This window comes from Bos indicus x Bos taurus, chromosome 6 (assembly GCF_003369695.1).
Source record: "Bos indicus x Bos taurus breed Angus x Brahman F1 hybrid chromosome 6, Bos_hybrid_MaternalHap_v2.0, whole genome shotgun sequence".
Lineage (NCBI taxonomy): Eukaryota > Metazoa > Chordata > Mammalia > Artiodactyla > Bovidae > Bos > Bos indicus x Bos taurus.
In genome coordinates, this window is record NC_040081.1 from 103,024,078 (window position 1) to 103,046,346 (window position 22,269).

Here is a 22,269-nt window from a genome sequence, read left to right on the forward strand (position 1 = left end):
AACGTGGATGAGCTGACTTTTAAAGACCCTTGCCTCTAGGAACGCTTGGAGGTGAGAGTCCCGAACATCTCAGAAATGGAAGGGGCCTCAGATGTGACCTGGACCAACAACTGCCCTCCCTGGTTTCTGCCCAGAGGGTCTCGGGGTCCCTGGCCCCCGAGGACGTGAGGTTCTCACGCATGCACGGATGCTGAGGTTTTTCGGCCAGTTCTGCCTGGAGGCCACGTACCTGGCAGAGCGCGGCCACGGCCTGGGCGGCCCTGACGTCCTCCTCTTCCTCCAGGTCACCCCGCGTCAGCCTCTGCATCTCCAGGACGTCATGAAATGCCTGCAAGTAAAACAGAGGCCGAATCTGCAGAGAGATGCTGATTTGTTTCCCCTGAACAACCTCCCCGAATGACCCTGCCTCGCACGTTGGAAGGATGTTCACCCTTGATTTATACCCAAGGAAACCGAGGCACAGGAATGTCACATGATTTTCATGGCTTGTGAACTGTGGCTGAGGCCGGGACCAGCGAATCCTATTTCCAGGAAAACGAGACTGCACTTTTGTTCATCTACCCAGCAGGAGAAGATGCCACTGTGCCCACCACCACCTCCCTGCCCTGTCACCCCTCTCTCCTGACCACAACCCCTAGACATCATTTTCTGATTTCAGCTCCTGGGGACCACTATCCAGGTCTTGGGAGGCCCATGCAGCAAAGCCCGAACCCTATCAGGGTGGTCAGTGGCCAGCCGGGCCCCTCTGACCATGTGCTGGCCCATCCTTGAGGAGCCCAACAGAGTGACAGAGAGTCATGTACCAGATGCTCCAAATACAGTCAGAGAGGCACCTGGGGCCCAAGTAAGGAGGGTGGACTCCTCGTAGGGGTCAGCAGAAGGGCAAGAGTCCCTGTGAGGGAGACACGTAAGTTGAGTCTTGATGGACAAGGAGGGGTCCTTGAAGGGAAGATGGGAAGCCAATCCAAGCCAAGTTCAGGGAGCAACAGCAGTGGTGACCTGGCAGTCAGAAGCCTTTGGTCTCCGTGGGAGCAGAACAGGAGGGGAGCTGAGAGGGAGGACCAGAAGCCAGAGAGGGAGGGGCTGGGCAAGGGGCCAAAGTCCACGCTCACTCATCAGTCCCTGTTTATTCGGTTGTTTGCCGCCCATTCATTCATTCAATTATCTGTGCTTTTGTGTCCATCATGCATCCGCCCACTGATTCATTTCTTCGTTCATTCACCCATTCCTTCATGTCTTCGTTCATTCACTCATTTGTCATTTCTCCATTTATTCATTCAGTTATGTGTTGCTCTGTGGGTCCTGGAGAAAGAAATGGCAACCCATTCCATTACTCTTGCCTGGAGAATTCCATGGGCAGTGAGGAGCCTGACATGACTGAGCAACTAACACTTTGTGGGTCCATCCATTCATTCATTCGTCCACTTATTCTTTCATTCACTCATGCGTCCATTCAATCCTTCCCTTCTCGGCTCCACGTCTCCTGAGCATCAGTGTGCACCAGCCTGGGCCGAGATCCTGGGTTACAGAGCTGAGGCATCACCGTCTCCACATTCAGAACTCCCCCTGAGCAATGTGACGTCAGGCAGGAGGATCCGGCAATCCCAGAGTAACAGAGATCTGTATGATCCTATCTTTTCACTCTCATTTCAAGTGGATCTTCTCAAAGACAGAAGCAGCCCTCACCCCACTTTATGTCAAATCCAAGAAACCCCAGGCATGGGCCCTCAGAGGAGGCTCTACGGGTGGGCAAGAGCACTGGACCAGGGACCCAGGGATGAGAAGACTTGTCCTCCGTCTTTGAGGGTCCCTCTGCTGGCTTCTCACTGGGGGGCGGGGGAGGTAGCCACACTATCATGCTGGCCCCCAGGGAGGACCAGTGTTTGTGCTCTGGGCCGAGCCTGAACCCTGATACGGTCCTGCCATCCCCTTGGCAGAGCAGAGACAAGCAAATGCTCATGCAGAGAAATAGGCAGGCCATGGCTGTCCCTAGCTTGGTCTGGTTGAGTCCCAACAACCCCATTAGGTAGGCGTGATGATTTCTAATGCACAGATGAGGAAGTTGAAGGCCAAGTGGTCAGCGAGACACCGCAGCAGAGGCAATGCTCAAACCCAGGTCCTGCTGCCCCAGCACCCAAATGCTTAACGACCTTGGGCGACAAGCCAGAGACTAACAGCCCCTCCCTCCACACCCATCGACAGGGCACCATGAGGCAGAGTTCTGTCCTCCGAGGACCCCAAGCCCTGGTCCTTCCAGCCTGTGCTGCACCAGTTTGTCTGTTTTCCTTTAAGCAGGGTGACATCTTGCTTCCTGTGCTCCTGGGGGTCCCCTTGTCTTTTATTCCCAGTCAGGCCACGAGCTCTGTCTAGCTTGCCCACCTCTCTGGTCCTTCCTGCTCAGCTCCATGTGCAGGGCCCTCCTCTGACTTCTCACCTGACCCACCGAGGGGCCCCATCCTTGTCTGTAATTGCCTGCCCTGCACCTTCGGACATGCCTGTCCCCTCTGGGGACACTGCCTGGTGACTTCCATTGTAGGCTGGGCCCTTGTCCGGCACCATTTGTGAGATGCCGTCTCCTCAGACCCTCCCACCGCCTTTCCCTCATCTCAGTGAGGGCGCTGATGCTCGCATCACTGGCTTATAGATGGGGAAGCTATGGATACAGAGCTCAAGCCACTTGGCTAAGGTCCTGAACTGACACATGGGATCCAAGGAGAGACTTTCTGTCTGCCGGATGCCAAAGCCTCTGGCTTCCCCAGCACAGTAACAAGGACTAAGCAGCCCCCGTGGCTCCCCTGGATGGCTGTGCCTGTGGACCTGGGCGTGAGTCGGGGCAGGTCACCTGGAGGAACTCCTCGGGGTGGGCGGTCAGCTGCCCCGCAGCCAGGAAGCTCCTCCGCTCCTCCTGCTGGGCCAGCGCAAGCCTTGCCATCTCCTCCGCCTGGCGCACCAGCGAGGCCTTGACCAGGTCTTTGCCTCGCTGGACAAACTCTGCAATTGAAACAAAACAAAGAACACTGCAGGTCGCTCGCCTGGCGAAACCTCCACTGGCTGCTTCTTCCAGCACGTGGAGTGTCAGAAACGCTCATTTCTTATTTTTATCATTTAGGTGCTTCCAAAAGGCTGGTGTTAGGAGCTCCTCAGAGTCCCTTGTCATTTTAAGGGACCCATCCCTCGCTCATTCACGGCCCAGGGTTCAGAGCAACATGCGAGGCTTTCACCCTGACCCTGACCTGGAGAGAAACAAAGGGGCGTTTTCCTGGAGAAAAGAGTATATGTGTATGGGGGAGGGGAGGAGGGGGCACAGGGAGGTGCAGGTGACACAGGACAGAGGGCCTGAGTCTGCAGGAAGACAGTGACATTTCAGATTGGAGTCGAGATCCGAAACCCACCAGGGCAAGTTATATCAGCAGAAGAGGAGGTGGGTGGACCAAGGCCAAGGGCCCCTGCGGTGGGGGAAGGTAAACTTGAGGCGAGAGGAAAGTCAAAGTCGCTCAGTCATGTCCGACTTTTGGCGACCCCACGGACTACAGTCCATGGAATTCTCCAGGCCACAATACTGGAGTGGGTAGCTGTTCCCTTCTCCAGGGGATCTTCCCCACCCAGGGATTGAACCCAGGTCTCCTGCATTGCAGGAGGGTTCTTTACCCGCTGAGCCACTAAAAACAACCTCTCGGCCTACCCAGGCCCCTCAGCCTCAGAGGCGCACCAAGCACAACACTGGGAACTGGGGCCTACCAGTGAGCAGGACCTAGCCTAGCTTTCAAGGTGCTCATGGTCCAGGGAAGACAAGAAATGCGGAAGGAGAAGGAATTGTGCTGATGAGGGCTGGGATGGTGGTCGGGGATGAGACACAGTCAGCGTGGGACCCCAGAGAAGGCTCCTGAGAGTGGAGACAATGAAGAGCCCAGCCAGATTCTGTTCACTTGGGTTTCGGAGGAGATGCTGGGCAAAGAGGTTGGAGAGGAGGTGAGGGCTGGGTCACAAGGGGCTGCAGCCCTTGGAGACACTGGTTTCAGCATCTCGCCTCCCCCAACTGCCCCACATGTCATACTTCCTTGGGCACTTTTCCCAGTGCCGGCAAGCTTCCCAGGGCTTGACCTGAGAATCTGTTTAGCCTCTAGCACCAAAGGATAGAGTGCAGCCAGGAGAGACCAGGGTCCTCCGTCCACCCAAGACTGTCTCCTTGTCTCCTCTGTCTTGTTCTATTTCACAGGAGCCCCACCTAGGGGGCTGCTTCACCATCCCAGCCTGGCCACTCCCTCCCACTGGTAAAGCCCTGTCCACCACGTATGGTGACTTCAAGGCCAGATGCATTCAGACTCTATGCCATCCAAACTCCCAGCCACAACAGGTTTCCATGTGGTCACACATGACCACGTGAAACCACAGCACCCAGTGACACAGACATGTGTGGAACAGCCTGGTTGGAGTCCTGAGTCCCAGTCTGGAGAGCCAGCTCTCCAAAGGGCAGTGGGAAGGCACAGCAGAGGGGACAGAGCAATTGCAGAAGGATCAAGCCCATGGCTGCAGTAGAAACTGGTGCTGGAGATTGGACTGTGCCCCCAGAGTGATGAGCTGAAGTCCTAAGCCTCACGCGCCTGCCTTTGGAGGTGGGGCCTATGAAGTTAAATGAGATCCTAGGGATGGGGCCCTAATCACACAGGGTTGGTGCCTTCTAAAAAGAGGAACTCAGGTGAGAAAGCTTGCTCTCTGCCATGTGAAACATGGTGAGAGGGTAGCCATCTGCAAGTCAGAAAACAGGCCCACAGCAGAAACCAAACTGGCTGCACACTGATCTTAAACTTCCAGCCTCCGGAAACGTGAGAAACAAATGTGTGTTGTGTAAGCCACCCAGTCCATGGCATCCTGTTACGGCCGCCCCAGCAGGTAAGACACCCAGAGCCTCCCTGGTCCTACAAGGTCCCCAGAAGCTGCTGGAGACCTTGTTAGGCACACAGATCCCCTGCCATACAGACTTCCTGACCTGGAGAGGCCCCGGCTGTGCTTCCACTCAGGCCGCAGGTGCACACACAGCCTTGGCTCAGTGCTGAGGAGCTCTCCTGCTGAGGGTCCAAGGAGGTGCAGAGTGGGTACCCGCCCTGCAGGTGGAAGACCTGAGTTTCTTCCTGAGGGTCCCACCAGTGGTGTGAGCTGGACTGTCCTGGGTGCCCTTGATGTCTTGAGCCCTAACCTGCTCAACTCCCAGGGTCCAGCCCGGGAGCAGCAGCACGTGTGGGAAATAATCATGCCCAGTTCCCATGTGCTTGACCACCAGCCACCTTCATCCACCTGCAGCTGAGCCAGGCCCTGAGACTCCTGCGGGGCTTCTGGGCTTTGTTCTCTGAGTATTCCAGGGGGGTCTCTGTCAGCCTGAATCACTGATGACGACAGAGCAGGCAACACTGGACCCTAGAAGGCAGCCCTATTACCTCTGCTTCACGAGAGGACAATCGAGGCTCAGAGACGTTAAGTAACTGGGGATGGCAGCCTGGGCTAGTCTCATGGGAGCTACTCCTGACGCCTGCAAGTGCCACCACCAGCCCTGGCCCCCATGGCACGCAGCACAGCACGGGGTCCCAGGCGCCCAGCCTGGCCTGCTCACTCACCCCTGCTGAAGCCCTCCGCCTCCTCCCAGAAGGCCTTGTGCTGCTGGGTCAGCAGGTCCTCCTTCTCCCGCCCGGACAGCTTCCCCTCGATGGTCAGCAGCTCCAGGCTGCGGGAGATGCCCGCCAGGCGGCACTTGGTCTCCTCCTGGACCTGCAGCTTCAGGAACTCCATCGTTTTGGCCACATGCGCCCGCCCCAGCGTCCTCTCCAGGGTGTCCTGGGAAAAGCAATATGGAGAGCATCAGGCTGGGACATTCAGCGTCGGCGCTTGGCCACGGGGGGCTGTTAACAGCCACAGGCTCCATCCTGGGGCCCCCGGTTCCCTGTGAGCAGAGCACAGTCGAAGCTCCCACTCTCCTGAGCTTCCTGTGTGCACGTCTCAGATGGGGACAAAGTGGTCCCTCTTGGGGACGTGGTGCGGCCGATGCTGGATGCCACGCGGAAAGCACCTGGAACACGGTGAGTGTGCCACAGCAGGCTCGCTCGTCTCTGGGGGAAGCTCAATAAACGCACACGACCAAACAGGAAAATCCACCTCCCTCATCGTCATCCCTCCCAGGATGACAGGGCTTCTGGGAGAAACAGTAAAGGTCACGGGGCTTCCTGGCCTTCGAGCCTCCAGAAACCAGAGTGCTGGGGATTAAAGAGATTCTCCAGGTAAGATTGACGGGGAGGGTGACCCCAGCTGCTAGACTTTAGAACAGGTCCACCAGCCCTACTGGGTTGTCCTTCACTGAGGACACAACCCTCGGAAAAGATGCCTCCCCAATGCGGGAAATTTCCATCAAGGGCAGAGGTGGGCCCTGCAGGTCTGCATCTAGGGTCCTTCTGTCTCCAAGAACAGCGGCTCAAGGAAACGTGTAGAATGGGAGCCCAGGCACAGCGTTAGAGTCGCAGGCCCTGCGTTGCAGTGAAAGGACGCCTTTCCCTCCTGGGGTGGTCCACCTGGCCCCTGGGACTCCATGGCCACGGCCCGAGTTAGCCTCAGCGCCCTTCTCCCCATCATACCAGCACCCCTGCCTTCTCTACATCCCTCCATTTCCTTCCTGCTGGCCTAGAGCCAGCCCCAGCTCAGGCCCTGGTCAATTCCACCTGAGCAACTGCCCTGACTTTACTGGCATCAAACTGCCCCCTCAGCTCCTCCCTGCATGGCAGATGGAAGGGCCTTTCTGTGGTGCAAACGTAACTCTAACATCCCAAACGTAACTCTAACAGGCCCAAATCCTACAATCACTTCCTTCAAAGCAAATCTAAACTCCCAGGCACAGTGGACAAGCCTTCCCGAACCAGGCCTGGATGGGCCTCCAGCCTGGTCCCACACCTGTCCTTGCTCCGGACTGCCCAGCATGCCTGGCTCCCAGCTCCGCAGGACCTTTGCACATGCGGGGCCTCCTCCTGGAACACTCTGCCCACGACCTGTCACTCCCCTGCCTGCCCAGGTCCTACTGTGGACTGTGTGGTCGCTTCCTTGGCTTTTCCCCAACCCTTCGGTCCCTCCTCCCAGCTCCACAGCTCCTGTGCCTTGTTTGGACCAAGAACCCTGGATGCAGGGGCCATAGCTGGGCCATACCCATCACGCAGCCCTGGGCCTCACTGTTTACTGAGCTGCATTGGTCTGTGTTATAACAACATGTGAACAGGGCCAGGACAATGATACCCTAGTTACAGATAAGAACGGTGAGGTTTATTCCGGAAGGCCATCAAACTAGCCCAAGGACAGCGGGCTTCCTCCAGTTCAGTTCAGTTCATTTCACTCAGTCGTGTCTGACTCTTTGTGACCCCATGGACTGCAGCACGCCAGGCCTCCCTGTCCATCACCAACTCCCAGAGTTTGCTCAAACTCATGTCCATTGAGTCGGTGATGCCATCCAACCATTTCATCCTCTGTCATCCCCTTCTCCTCCCGCCTTTAGCTGGGCTTCCTCCAACTAAATAAATAAGCCTGACAGGCATCAGTGGCCCCATAACCACTAGAGGGTGCAAGAGGATAAGCGCTCTGTGCAGGAGTGGCCGGCAAGCGGTCCCGCCAGGCTCCCAGGGTAGTGGAAGGCGTCCCCCGTCCAGAGCAGCCACCTCTAAGATGGTTCTCTAAGTGAGGCCCCCTGGCTGGGCAGCGACAGTGCACTCTCTGGATTTATATTTAAGGAAAGACAGGCGTGGAGAGAGGTGAGCAGGAACACAGGAGCATAAGATGGGCGGCGGGAGGGGGACAAGGACTTGCACGGGAGGTGCAGGGGCCACTGCTGGCTCTGAGTGTAGCTGGTCCTCAAATGTACCCAGCCTCAAACCTGACTCCAGACCTGCACAGTCTTGGGCACAGTGGATGTGACTTACAGAGTGTATGTGATCATAAAATAAATCAAAATATGTATAGCACTTAAAATAGCGACCAGAAGATAGCAGGTGCTGGTGAATGCAAGCCGCTGTTCCAGTTATCTACAGCAGGTGCCCACCTCTCTCCTGGCATCCTCTTTCTCTTGAACATCCCTAGAGACTGATTCTGATGACCTCTGGGGCCCTTTCTAGGGCTCTTCCAGTTCTGATATTCAGCGATGCTATGTGATACGTTCTGACTGCCCAGGCCAGAACACTCAGATGTCACTAGCTTGGGAATTTAAAGTTCTTCTGGAGCTTATCGTCAACAGACTCCATCATACAGAAGCTACTTTTTATTTTTGGTGCATAGGATACAGGCAGAGCCCAGCTGTCCCACTTCTGTACAAACAAAGATTACAGCCTTTTCACACATCATGACAATGATTTGTTTCTATCTCTTTCCCCTGCTGACATGTGACCTGCCAGAATCCAATCACTAGCACATACTGAGCACTCCCACTGGGTCAGGCTCTGTTGTAAAGGCGTTACCTGTTATCCGCTTTCTAACACTCTCAGAGCTGATGCTATTTGGATTCCCATTTTACAGATGATGAAACTGAGTCCCAGAGAGGTTAAGTTATCTGCCCAATGTCACACGGCTAATAAGAGGCAACTGTGGAATGGGTCAGGATTCTAGCTCAAGTCTGCAGCACGGTTTCTGTAACAGGGTGTGGCACGCAGTAGGTACTCATGAAATGCTGACTGAAGGAAGGACCTACTGATAACCTGGAGAAAATTCTTCCCCTTCTTCCTCTCTGGAGTGACTGGCTAATATTTGGGCCAGTGTCAGCTAAGGATACCATTTTTTCCCCCTGGCATCAATATCCTGCTGATGGAATAATAATTAAATACAAAGAAAAAAGAGTAAAAGGAAAAAAATCTTTCTCCTTTGATGAGCATTCATATCGGCAGCCTTATCAAATTAAAGTCCAATTCAAAGGGGCTTGGACAGCAAACCAGGAAGTTTGGGGCACAGGCTGAGGGATGTTATTAGACAGCATAGGGGTCCCAGGTGCGTTGCTTGGCTGGTCCCTCTGCTCACTGGGAATGAAATATCTGTGTCTATCTTTCAGCAGTGCAGAGGAGAGAAAAGAAACAACGTGTACATGATAAGCAAAAGCAGAGAAAGTTCTCAAACAGCTCCGTGCAGCTGGGAATTTGTTATAATGCAGACCCTGATTCGGGAGGGGGACAAGATTCTGCATTTCTAACCAGCTCTCAGGCGATGCTGATGCTGCCGGTCTGTGGACCACACTTTGAGGAACAGAGCGGTTTGTGCAGAAGCAGCAGGAACCTCTCAATTCGACAGGACCATCTCGTCTCTGAGGAGCTGAGTCTTTGAGCTGAGGGCAGGGCGGCTGCTGCAGGTTTCTGAGTCAGGTGTGACCTGGGCGGGTGCATGGGTCTGAGCTTATGAGTTCTCAAGGTCAGAGAAAGGGTTAATAGGTGCATAGTGTCCTGGGCTTTACATACAGCCAGGCTAGTCCAAAACTTCCAGGGCAAAACCCCATGTGACTATGAGTTTCTGAGCATTTCCCAGGGCCCTGCCTGCAGCAACTCCTGGGATGGAATTTTTTTATCAGTAATCAAAGCTCAGAGGGGTTAAGTAACTGATTCAAGATCACACAGCTTCAACTGGGTAAGCTTAGATTTAAAGTTGGATTTGGATTTGTGGATTCCTCTGAACCAGTGGTTGGTATTCCCAGTTACACATGAGAATCGTTGGGGCAGGGGGTTTAAAACTGGCAATGCCAGAACCTTCACTTCAGACCAATCAGACTGGATTTCTGTGCAAAAGGCCTGGGGCACAGGCATTATTTTAAGCTCCCTTGGTGATGATACATGGGGCCATCAGGAGAGCTACCCAAAGCTCCATCCACCAGTGGGCGTCAATTTTGATTGCTCATTGTGGTCAGCTGGAACCTTAAAAATCCTAGACTGATTAAGTCAGAATCTCTGGGAGAGGGACCCATCTTGGATTTAAACAGCAGTACTTTTTCAACCTCCTCAGATAACCTCAATGTGCAGCCAGAATTGAGAACCAATGTTCCATGCTGTAGTGACATGGAGCTGGCAGGCTTTTCTATTAATGGAATGGACGGATGGATGAATGGATGGATGGATGAATGGATGGAGAGATGTACAGATCTCTGTGACTGATGGACAGATGGACAGACGGATGGATAGACAGATGGATAGATAAATGCCTGATGGATGGATAGATGGACAAATGGATGCACTGCTTTTCTCTGGCTTCTGTATCCCCATCTACAGTACACGGGTGTGGAACTTAACTATCCCTGCAGCCCTCCAAGCTTCTGATTCCATATATCTAGTCTGAATATCACGTTCCCTCCCTGCCCCTTCCAGTATTACCAGAGCCTGCAAATCCTGAGAATCACGCAACAGCCCTTCAGCTGCAATCATTCTTTCTGTCAGAGTCATCATGAGCTGTCGGGCTTTGGAGCTGGAACACTTAAACTGGTCCACCAGAAAGTGCTGGATGTTTTCCATCTGTTTCCAGAAAGCTTCCATCTGTGAAATGAGAATGAGAAGCAAGAGGTGGGGGAGAGAAAACTTATTTAAGAAAGGTATAAAGCTGTCTGGTTCAGGCTTGAGCATTACTATTCACCCCTTATCACAAACTCAGATTCTAAACACTTCCACAAGTCGGAGCAAGTTATCTTGGCAACAATCACATTCTCCAGAAGTTCCTCCTCGTTCTTTTGTGAGTGCCAGTCAGTTTCAAGGCAGCTTTTCAGCAAACACCAGTGTATGGCTGATAAGGAAGGAAAACACAATGAGATTCCCCAGCTTAAGCAGCTGAAAGACAGCTGCTTAAGAAAAACAGCCTGTGATTGCTGCCTGGGACGGGGAGGGGAGGGGAGGGGCTCATGAAATTCAACAGTGTCCTCCTGGAAGCTTCCGGATCTTTAAAAGGGATTAAATCCATCCTGGAAATAAAAGCATGGATGGCCATTTAAATATTAATTATTGCCCTAAAAGTACAAAAGAACAGTATGGCAGAGACGATGATAACCATAAAAACATTTTGCTTTCCAATCTTTTCCCCTTTCCTCAACCTTGGGCTTCCCTGGTGGCTCAGACTGTAAAGAATCTGCCTGCAATGCAGGTGACCTGGGTTGGGAGGGGAGGTTGCCCTGGAGGTTGCCCTGGAGGAGGGCACGGCAACCCAGTCCAGTATTCTTGCTTAGAGAATTCCATGGACAGGGGAGCCTGGTGGGCTACAGTCCATTGGGTCACAAAGGGTCATATATGACTGAGCAACTAACACTTTTCTCCCCATCTTACTGAGAGCAGAGCAGGAAATCTCCAAGTGGTTTAGTGTTGAGGGCTAAATTTTTGTCAATGCAGCCTCCCAGAGCTCAAAGAATGACATCTGGAGTCATAACAACTTTTCTTTATGGCATGCAGGTTATATGCCAGGCTCCACGTGTCACACATCTCATTTCTAGATAAAATATGTATTGGAAGGACAAGAAACAGGCTCAGGTAGTTAGGTCACTGGCCAAGAGTCAAGAGGAAGAGGGGATTGGATTCAGGTCCCTTCAGCTCCCACGGCGGTGGTTTTCTCTAGCTTGGCTCCACCCCTCAGATGCCAAGATGGACATTTCTCGCTCAGCAGCACATGGGAGAGTCAGAGCTTAGTGGTATCAGAAGTCCATGCTGATCTTGCTGCTATGGGTACAGACAGATGGAGACCTGAAACTCTGAGTCAATCAAACCAGCCATCTCTCCTGGGCATGGCCAGGAGAAAGCCTAGACCTGTAAGAACTGGCACCTCTTTGAAAATTTTGTCTCCCATCTCCCGGGCCTCATGGTAGCTCAGCAGACCCTTTATAGACCCCCGTCACCTCCTCACTCACATTCACACCCTGCTCTTGCCCTTCTCATCCCATCAGATGACCTCCTTTCCAACCGCTATCCCAGAAGGTGGACTCAATTCAGTTCAGTCACTCAGTCGTGTCCGACTCTTTGCAACCCCATGAACTGCAGCACACCTGGCCTCCCTGTCCGTCACCAACTCCCGCAGTTTACTCAGACTCACGTTGATTGAGTCGGTGATGCCATCCAAGCATCTACAACAGAGGATGAAGGTGGACTATCATCTGTGAATTCCCGCACATCTGGAAACAGAGTTCTACGTCCCAGAAGAGGCAAGAGAACCAGGATGCCCACTCTATTGTTCTGAAAAACTCATAATTCCCTTAGCATTCATGACATGATTTTCTCCTGGTTCTTCAAGGTCTAGACTCTGCTTCTTGTTTTGATTCTTCTTGAATCTTGCTCCTTCAATGCTCGCAGGATCCAAGATTTGGCATAAGGCTTTTTACTACCCCTTCTACATGCACTTCTGGACCACAGGCATTTCTGTTATTGGATGATACCAATTTTGTTGTTCAGCCGCTCAGTTGTATCCAGCTCTTTGGACCCCCTGGACTGCAGCATGCCAGGCTTCCCGGTACTCCTGGGCCAGGGGCATCTCCATTATTGGATGCTGCCAATATGTTAGAGAATCTCCTGAGAACTATCAATCCTCTGCTTGAAATGGTCAGACAAGGACAAGATGTTCCACTGCTCTGGGGAGACCACGGACCGCTGGAATCTGGGTTAAGCACCCTCCCTGAGCTTTCTCATCTCGGACATCCTTGTTCTCCGTGTGCTCCTACTTACCTGAGCTCAGTGGAGACGCTCCATCTCCAGGCATCTCCAACTCAAGGTATCAAGCCACATTCAGCATTTTCCCTCCTGACTTCCTGTCATACTGGGGTCTTTATTTCCATAGACCTGACGCTCTACACCCTCTTCTTCCCACCATCACCTCCTCAGACACAACCCTCTCAGCTCTCCCACTTTTTCTTACCTCTCCATCCCTACTGCAAATGTTTTCCTGAAATTCCTACTGGATTAGCCCCCAAACTCCTAACGACCCTCTGTTCAGCAGCCTAAGCAGTGCTTCTAAAACAGAATGAACCAAGCCACCCTCTGCCACTTCAGTGACTCCCTTCTCCTTGGCATGAGATGAAAGCCCTCAGGGAAGACCTCTGGCTTTATCTTGCTCAGCCTGCTTCCTGCCCTGGCTCCCTTCTCTGCCCACCCACTGGACAGCATCCATCCACACTTCCCCCAAAACCTCATCATGGCTCTTTCTTCTATTCAGACTTTCCTAACTCTAGAGAGTAAAATGAATTGCTCCCTGCACTGTACCTCAGGCTTCCCATATATCCATCTATCATGGTCCCTGTAAGCCACAAAGTCCTCACCTGCTCACCTATTGGTACCCCCACCAGACTGGCCTGAGCATCTTCCCACAAGGGCCAGGTCTAAGTTCATTGTAAATTTCTAGTGTCCAGCATAACACCTGGGTGCCAAGGAAATATTTATTTAATTCAGAATATGTGAACAGTGGGTAGTAGAATGTCAAAGCAAAAAAGAGAATTTGAGGGAAGCCATTCTCTTGAGGATGATTGAGCCATCCTCATAGCTCAATCCATAAAGAATCTGCCTGCAATTCAGGAGACCTGGGTTCAATTCCTGGGTTGGGAAGATCCCCTGGAGAAGGAAATGGCAACCTACTCCAGTAGTCTTGCCTGGAGAATCCCATGGCTACAGTCCATGGAATTGCAAGAGTTGGACACAACTTAGTGACTAAACCATTCATCCTCTTTGAAATTTAAAACATGCTTTTATTAGTGATGCCTGGAGTTTGAGCAGTTAGCAGCTGGCATCTGCTCTAACCCACAGGGCAGTAATGTCACAGAGGGTTAGGGCGATATTTGCTTTGAATGATAAAAAGATCCATCTAAAATTTAAACAAGGAGAATTCATTAAAGGAAAAAAAAAAAAGACTCCCTCAGTAAATCTTGGCCCCTTAATTATACCTTCTCTATCGCTTAACTTCAGAAACGGGATCCTTGGCTCCAGGGTATATTTAATACTCAAATACAACAGAGAATTTGAGTATTAAACATGCTTCTAGGTACCAGCTCTTTAATCTTGCCAAATGAACTGTCCCAGAAACCATGCTTTTTATAGGGGAAAGAAAATCCACCACATACATTAGCTATTAGCTGCTCAGAATATTCTCTTTCCTTCTTTTCCACATCTGCCAGGGTGATGTATTCGGAGTCACCGCCACCCAACATCTCTGTGTTTGACAGCTTGACCTGAAGTCTCTTTTCTAATTCCTCCAAATCCTGGATAAAAAAAGAAAAAGACAAAGAAAATGTATCTTAAATTCTAGAGAAGAAATGCTTTTAATTTTTTACCACATTATCATAAAAATTTCTTATGATAATTAATGCTCTGGGTATTGTCCTACTGAAGGATTGATGAAAAAAATCTATTTTTCTCATTAAATGTACAGCCTCAGGAATACTGGATTATGTATTTTCTTCTGTATTTTCCTCACCCTCCCCCAAAATAGGCCATACTTTAAAAACAATGAAAAGTATCTTCCAATCTTGATGAAGTTCCAGGAACATGTCATGGTACTCTGGAGTGTTGGGATGGAATATTTCCTCTCCACTCCTCTGGTTTCCATGGGGAAGGATTACTTAGTACACCCCAGGGAGGAAGTGATATGTATTTGATTGGTGGTTCAAAAGCAGGAAGTGAGCACAGCGCCTAGCTTGCCCAGCCTCATCCTCTTTGGGACAGACCATTCAGGGGAGGCCACCACCCTGGTGTGGCTTCAGTCTAGAGTGAGCTGGGAAGCAAGGGTCCCTCTTGTGTGTGGGGAGGTCTGAGGTGGCCCAGCTTTGCCAGTAAGTGATTTAGGTAAGCAATTTAGTTAATCCCGGATTCAGCGTTAGGAAGCCATGATTGCTATATATCTAAGTCACACCCTGCAAGCAGGTTCCTCTCAGTAATTAAGCTGACATTTGTATATATGTCTCCCCAACTCTCTCTTAATTAAATCAGATCTTAGAAGGAAAAGGAGAAGTCTATGTATGGAGTCTTTCAAAACCCCACATAGAATGTGGGTGGCAGTTCTGTTTTCTCCAGACCTGTGTTCACTGGTGTGGGTTCAGGTTCATTAGGAAAACTGCTGTTGATTGTCCAAGTGGAAGTCATATGTGGCTTCTAATTCTCTACAGTAACTCTACCAGAAAGAAATGAGGGTTCCTTTCTAGCTGAGGAAACTCATCTATGGGAAGTTGAGATATCTTGTCCAAAGTTCCCCAGTAGGAAGCGGTATGCTAGGTTAGGTCCCTTAGGCCCATGGACTCCAGAGACCCACTCTTCCAACTGCATGCATTATCTGCTTCTCTCCAAAGCAGCTGCCATTTCTGGGTACTTCTCATCCTCATACAGAGGTTCTAAGGCTGCTGTCAATATTAAAGGAAAGAATGCATTTAAAGTCCTCAGACAGATGACATTCAGTGAATAGTAGCCACTATAATAATTAAAATGCTCTGTAAGTGGTAGAGGTGAGATTTGATCCCAGACCTGCAGACACCAAAGCTCTTATTCTTGCTATATGACATACGACATTGTTTCATTACTCATATAACTGCAAGTATCACCACATAATCAATATTTTTTGTTGTTGGAGAGTCATTTAGACTCATTGAACCTCAACTTCCTCAGCTGTAAACAAAAATAATGATAGCCACTCACAGGGCTGCTGTGAAGATTACATGTAAAGCCCTGTGTGCACTGCCTGATGATCACAATGGTGGTGGTACCCAGGATGATGACAAGAAAAATGAAGATGGTCTGCCTTTTCCTTGGGAGGTAGTGATGGATCCTCCCACATGGAATCCAGAGGAATGAAGACGAAACATTCTTTCCCAGTCTCCCGAACCTCATGGTGGTGGTGCTAAGGATGACAGTGGTGACTGTGATGAAGATAATGGTGATGGCGGCAGTGAGGGTGATGACAATGATGGAGTGATGATGATGAGGATGATGGTGGAGGGGGTGATGGTCACGGTGATGAAGATGATAATGACGCAGATGATGCTGGTGATGGGAGTAATAAGAGTGATGTCAACACGGTGGTGGTGATGATGAAATGTTGGTAGTGCTTTTGGAAGTAAGGAGAAGCATGGTGACGGTGGTGGTGCTGACAGTGATAAGAATGACAATGAAGATAATGATAACGGTGGTGATGGTCATCATAAGAATGATTATGACAATAACAAAGATGGTGCTGGTGATGGTGACATTGATGATAGTGATGCTATTATTATGATAATAATGGCAATGATATTGATGATGATGGCAAAGATCATATAATCAGTGTCTAGCTGCTACTGAGTGTTCATTGGAAGGACTGATGTTGAAGCTGAAACTCCAATACTTTGGCCACCTGATGTGAAGAGGTGACTCATTTGAAAAGACCCTGATGCTGAATAAGATTGAAGGCAAGAGGAGAAGGGGACGACAGAGGATGAGATGGTTGGATGGCATCACCAACTCAATGGGCATGAATTTGGGTAAACCCTGGGAGTTGGTGATGGACAGGGAGGCCTGGCATGCTATAGTCCATGGGGTCACAAAGAGTCAGACATGACTGAGCGACTGAACTGAACTGAGCTGCTACTTTGCTACATGTCTCATACACAACTCTCTTCTCCTTTCTGTAATCCCGTAGGACAGGAATTACTATCCCATGGCACAAATGAAAAACCTAGCATTCTGAGAGTTTGTGAAAGACAGACCATGGTATCAACCTCTACTGCCCTGATTCGTTTTGCTGTGCATAAAACAATATAAAGGTTGTATAGAAGGCGAGAAGAATGCAAAGTGGTGTTAAGAGTTGTAACTAATAAACCAAGTATATATTTTAAAATTCCCCCAAACTGTACAGAAAATAACATCAATAGTGGTTCTCTTTGAGTACTGGATATGACTGACATTCTTTTTTCCTACTTCCAATATTTTTCCACATTTTAATAATATATATTGTTATCTTTATATTTATACCTATAGCTTTATATACCATTATATTGTGTTGAAAACTGTATGTTGTAATAAAGTATTTTTATACATAAAAGATACTTTCCTATGATATTATGTTTTATATATCTTAATAAACTATTTTTAAGTTACTTTGCAATATAGGTTGAAGACTTACATTTTCTTGCTTTGAAAGAATCTTCTGGTATAATTCATCATCAGACTTCTTTTTAGGGAGAAGGTCAAGGAGGCACATTTTAAAAATTTGAATAAACATCTATTGCCAAAAAGGGAAACAAAAGAAGAAAGATTTAAACAATGGTATCTTCACCCTTCCTTCCTTCTTCTCCTACCACCTTCTTTCTCCACTCCCCCCCATAATTTTTGCTCTAGGAAAAGACCATCAGATTTAAAACCATGACAGTGGTCTATAATGAACTGTGTTTTCATGAAGCTTCTAAAGAAAAATGCCTCATCTCTCCCACACATATTTATAAGGAGCCTACTCTTTGGGAAACCCCCCACTTTCCCCATTTCCATGAGTGAAGAAAACAGACAAGGAAAAGGGGGAGTTGCTTCTCTGTGGAAACAATCAGAAGAACACTTGTAAGAAATTAAGATGTGTAAAGTCGTCCACTCCAGCTCCCTGTCTCAATGGATGGAGGTGTCCTTTAAATCAAGAAGGGCCCTCCATAGGCAGGGGCACCTTGGCAAGTCCAAGGCTGCTGTCTTCACAGTTTGTTTAGTCATTCGCCGGTTGTAGGACATCTGAGTCTTTCCCGTCTGGGGTTATTCTGAATAAAGCTGCTATGAACATTCACATAGAGACTTTTGAGTGAACATAAGTTTTTCTGGGATGAATGTCCAAGAGTACAGTTGCTGGTTCTTCTGCTAACTGCATGTTCAATTTTATGAAAAACTGCCTGTTTTCTGGAGTGGGCTTTTATACTCCTACCAGCAATGTATTAGTGATCCAGGTTCATCACATCCTCACCAGCATTTGGTGTTGCTGCTGTTTTTATTTTAGCCATCTGGATAGGTATGCAGTCACATCTCATGTGGTTTTAATTTGCATTTCCCTATTGTGGGGAAAGGAGAAGGCAATGGCACCCCACTCCAGTACTCTTGCCTGGAGAATCCCATGGATGGAGGAGCCTGGTAGGCTGCAGTCCATGGGGTCGCTAAGAGTAGGACACGACTGAGTGACTTCACTTTCACTTTCCACTTTCATGCATTGGAGAAGGAAATGGCAACCCACTCCAGTGTTCTTGCCTGGAGAATCCCAGGGACGGGGGAGCCTAGTAGGCTGCAGTCCATGGGGTCGCACAGAGTCAGACACGACTGAAGCGACTTAGCAGCAGTAGCAGCAGCATTGTGGGGAAACAGTGGAAACAGTGTCAGACTTTATTTTTTGGGCTCCAAAATCACTGCAGATGGTGACTGCAGCCATGAAATTAAAAGATGCTTACTCCTTGGAAGGAAAGTTATGACCAACCTAGATAGACACGACTGAGTGACTGATCTGATCTGATCTGATTGTCACCCTGCTTATTTAACTTCTATGCAGAGTACATCATGAGAAACACTGGGCTGGAGGAAGCACAAGCTGGAATCAAGATTGCCAGGAGAAATATCAATCACCTCAGATATGCAGATGACACCACCCTTATGGCAGAAAGTGAAGAAAAACTAAAAAGCCTCTTGATGAAAGTGAAAGAGGAGAGTGAAAAAGTTGGCTTAAAGCTCAACATTCAGAAAACGAAGATCATGGCATCTGGTCCCATCACTTCATGGGAAATAGATGGGGAAACAGTGGAAACAGTGTCAGACTTTATTTTTTGGGGCTCCAAAATCACTACAGATGGTGATTGTGGCCATGAATTAAAAGACACTTACTCCTTGGAAGGAAAGTTATGACCAACCTAGATAGAATATTCAAAAGCAGAGACATTACTTTGCCAACAAAGGTCCATCTAATCAAGGCTATGGTTTTTCCAGTAGTCATGTATGGATGTGAGAGTTGGACTGTGAAGAAAGCTGAGTGCCGAAGAATTGATGATTTTTAACTGTGGTGTTGGAAAAGACTCTTGACAGTACCTTGGACTGCAAGGAGATCCAACCAGTCCATCCTAAAGGAGATCAGTCCTGGGATTTCTTTGGAAGGAATGATGCTAAAGCTGAAACTCCAGTACTTTGGCCATCATGAAAAGAGTTGACTCATTGGAAAAGACTCTGATGCTGGGAGGGACTAGGGGCAGGAGAAGAAGGAGACAACAGAGGATGAGATAGGTGGATGGCATCACTGACTCGATGGACGTGAGTTTGAGTGAACTCCGAGAGTTGGTGATGGACAGGGAGGCCTGGCGTGCTGCAGTTCATGGGGTCGCAAAGAGTCGGACATGACTGAGTGAACTGAACTGAACTGAACTGAACTGAATGGCTTAAGGGAATGACAGAGGATAGATGGTTGAATCGCATCACTGACTCAGTTGATATGAGTTTGAGCAAGCTTCAGTGATGGTGAAGGACAGGGAAGCTTGATGTGCCGCAGACCACAGGGCCACAAAGAGTAGGTCACGACTGAATGACTGAACAACAACAATGGCTTAATGATGTTGAACATCTTTTCATGTGCTTCTATATGTGTTTACCTGTCAGCCATATATTCTTTTTGGTGAAATATCTGTTCATGTCTTTAGCTCATGTTCCAATTGGATTCTTTATTATTTCTATTGAGGCTTGAGAGTTCCTTATATATTGTAGGTACTGCTGCTGCTGCTGCTGTTAAGTCGCTTCAGTCATGTCCAACTCTGTGCAACCCTATAGACGGCAGCCCATCAGGCTCCCCCGTCCCTGGGATTCTCCAGGCAAGAACACTGGAGTGGGTTGCCATTTCATTCTCCAATGCTAGTTCTTTTTTAGAATGTGGTTTGCAAAATATTGCCTCAGTGTTTTCATCCTCTCAACAGGGTATTTTGCAGAGCAGAAGTTTATTTTGATGAGTTTCAATTTATTAGTTTTCCCTTTTATGGATCATAATATCAGTGTTAATCTAAGAACCCTTTGCTTAGATCCCAAAGATCTTCCTCCTTTTTTTAAAAAAAGATTTATAGTTTTTTTTAAATAGTAGTATAGTTTTATTTGACCAATAAATAAATCCAGAATTATAATGAGAAAGTTCAACACAACTTTATCAGGAATTGATTAATCTATTAGTATACAAAAAATCAGTAGGCTTAAGGAATATTTGAATAACATGACTAGCAAAACTGACATAATTGTCACAGTTATGATATTCAATACTATACACCAAAACTGTGGCATGTATAATTGTAGTGTACACAGATCATTTGCAAAACAAGATTAACTTCTTTTTTTTTAATTTTATTTTTAAACTTTACATAATTGTATTAGTTTTGCCAAATATCAAAGTGAATCTGCCACAGGTATACATGTGTTCCCCATCCTGAACCCTCCTCCCTCCTCCCTCCCCATACCATCCCTCTGGGTCATCCCAGTGCACTAGCCCCAAGCATCCAGTATCGTGCATCGAACCTGGACTGGCAACTCGTTTCATACATGATATTTTACATGTTTCAATGCCATTCTCCCAAATCTTCCCACCCTCTCCCTCTCCCACAGAGTCCATAAGACTGTTCTATACATCAGTGTCTCTTTTGCTGTCTCGTACACAGGGTTATTGTTACCATCTTTCTAAATTCCGTATATATGTGTTAGTATACTGTATTGGTGTTTTTCTTTCTGGCTTACTTCACTCTGTATAATAGGCTCCAGTTTCATCCACCTCATTAGAACTGATTCAAATGTATTCTTTTTAATGGCTGAGTAATACTCCATTGTGTATATGTACCACAGCTTTCTTATCCATTCATCTGCTGATGGACATCTAGGTTGCTTCCATGTCCTGGCTATTATAAACAGTGCTGCGATGAACATTGGGGTACACGTGTCTCTTTCCCTTCTGGTTTCCTCAGTGTGTATGCCCAGCAGTGGGATTGCTGGATCATAAGGCAGTTCTATTTCCAGTTTTTTAAGGAATCTCCACACTGTTCTCCATAGTGGCTGTACTAGTTTGCATTCCCACCAACAGTGTAAGAGGGTTCCCTTTTCTGCACACCCTCTCCAGCATTGATTATTTGTAGACTTTTGGATTGCAGCCATTCTGACTGGGGTGAAATGGTACCTCATAGTGGTTTTGATTTGCATTTCTCTGATAATGAGTGATGTTGAGCATCTTTTCATGTGTTTGTTAGCCATCTGTATGTCTTCTTTGGAGAAATGTCTATTTAGTTCTTTGGCCCATTTTTTGATTGGGTCATTTATTTTCCTGAAGTTCAGCTGTAGGAGTTGCTTGTATATTTTTGAGATTAGTTGTTTGTCAGTTGCTTCATTTGCTATTATTTTCTCCCATTCTGAAGGCTGTCTTTTCACCTTGCTAATTGTTTCCTTTGATGTGCAGAAGCTTTTAAGGTTAATTAGGTCCCATTTGTTTATTTTTGCTTTTATTTCTAATATTCTGGGAGGTGGGTCATAGAGGATCCTGCTGTGATGTATGTCAGAGAGTGTTTTGCCTATGTTCTCCTCTAGGAGTTTTATAGTTTCTGGTCTTACGTTTAGATCTTTAATCCATTTTGAGTTTATTTTTGTGTATGGTGTTAGAAAGTGTTCTAGTTTCATTCTTTTACAAGTGGTTGACCAGATTTCCCAGCACCACTTGTTAAAGAGATTGTCTTTAATCCATTGTATATTCTTGCCTCCTTTGTCAAAGATAAGGTGTCCATATGTGCGTGGATTTATCTCTGGGCTTTCTATTTTGTTCCATTGATCTATATTTCTGTCTTTGTGCCAGTACCATACTGTCTTGATAACTGTGGCTTTGTAGTAGAGCCTGAAGTCAGGTAGGTTGATTCCTCCAGTTCCATTCTTCTTTCTCAAGATCGCTTTGGCTATTTGAGGTTTTTTGTATTTCCATACGAATTGTGAAATTATTTGTTCTAGCTCTGTGAAGAATACTGTTGGTAGCTTGATAGGGATTGCATTGAATCTATAAATTGCTTTGGGTAGTATACTCATTTTCACTATATTGATTCTTCCAATCCATGAACATGGTATATTTCTCCATCTATTAGTGTCCTCTTTGATTTCTTTCACCAGTGTTTTATAGTTTTCTATATATAGGTCTTTAGTTTCTTTAGGTAGATATATTCCTAAGTATTTTATTCTTTCTGTTGCAATGGTGAATGGAATTGTTTCCTTAATTTCTCTTTCTGTTTTCTCATTATTAGTGTATAGGAATGCAAGGGATTTCTGTGTGTTGATTTTATATCCTGCAACT

At 48.0% G+C, this 22,269-nt stretch overlaps 1 protein-coding gene across 7 annotated transcripts in view; it reads right to left on the reverse strand.

Moving 5' to 3' along the window:
- The window catches only part of EVC (EvC ciliary complex subunit 1), a 108,199-nt gene that overhangs the window by 55,467 nt on the left and 30,463 nt on the right, over positions 1–22,269 (reverse strand). For all 7 annotated transcript variants that reach the window (XM_027545012.1, XM_027545009.1, XM_027545011.1 and 4 more), the window contains 6 exons: positions 17,092–17,190; positions 14,066–14,203; positions 10,362–10,520; positions 5,610–5,826; positions 2,843–2,991; positions 230–328 (listed from right to left, as the gene is read on the reverse strand). In XM_027545012.1, the coding sequence (XP_027400813.1) occupies positions 230–328; positions 2,843–2,991; positions 5,610–5,826; positions 10,362–10,520; positions 14,066–14,203; positions 17,092–17,190 (861 nt within the window). The remainder of the gene's footprint in view (positions 1–229; positions 329–2,842; positions 2,992–5,609; positions 5,827–10,361; positions 10,521–14,065; positions 14,204–17,091; positions 17,191–22,269) is intronic.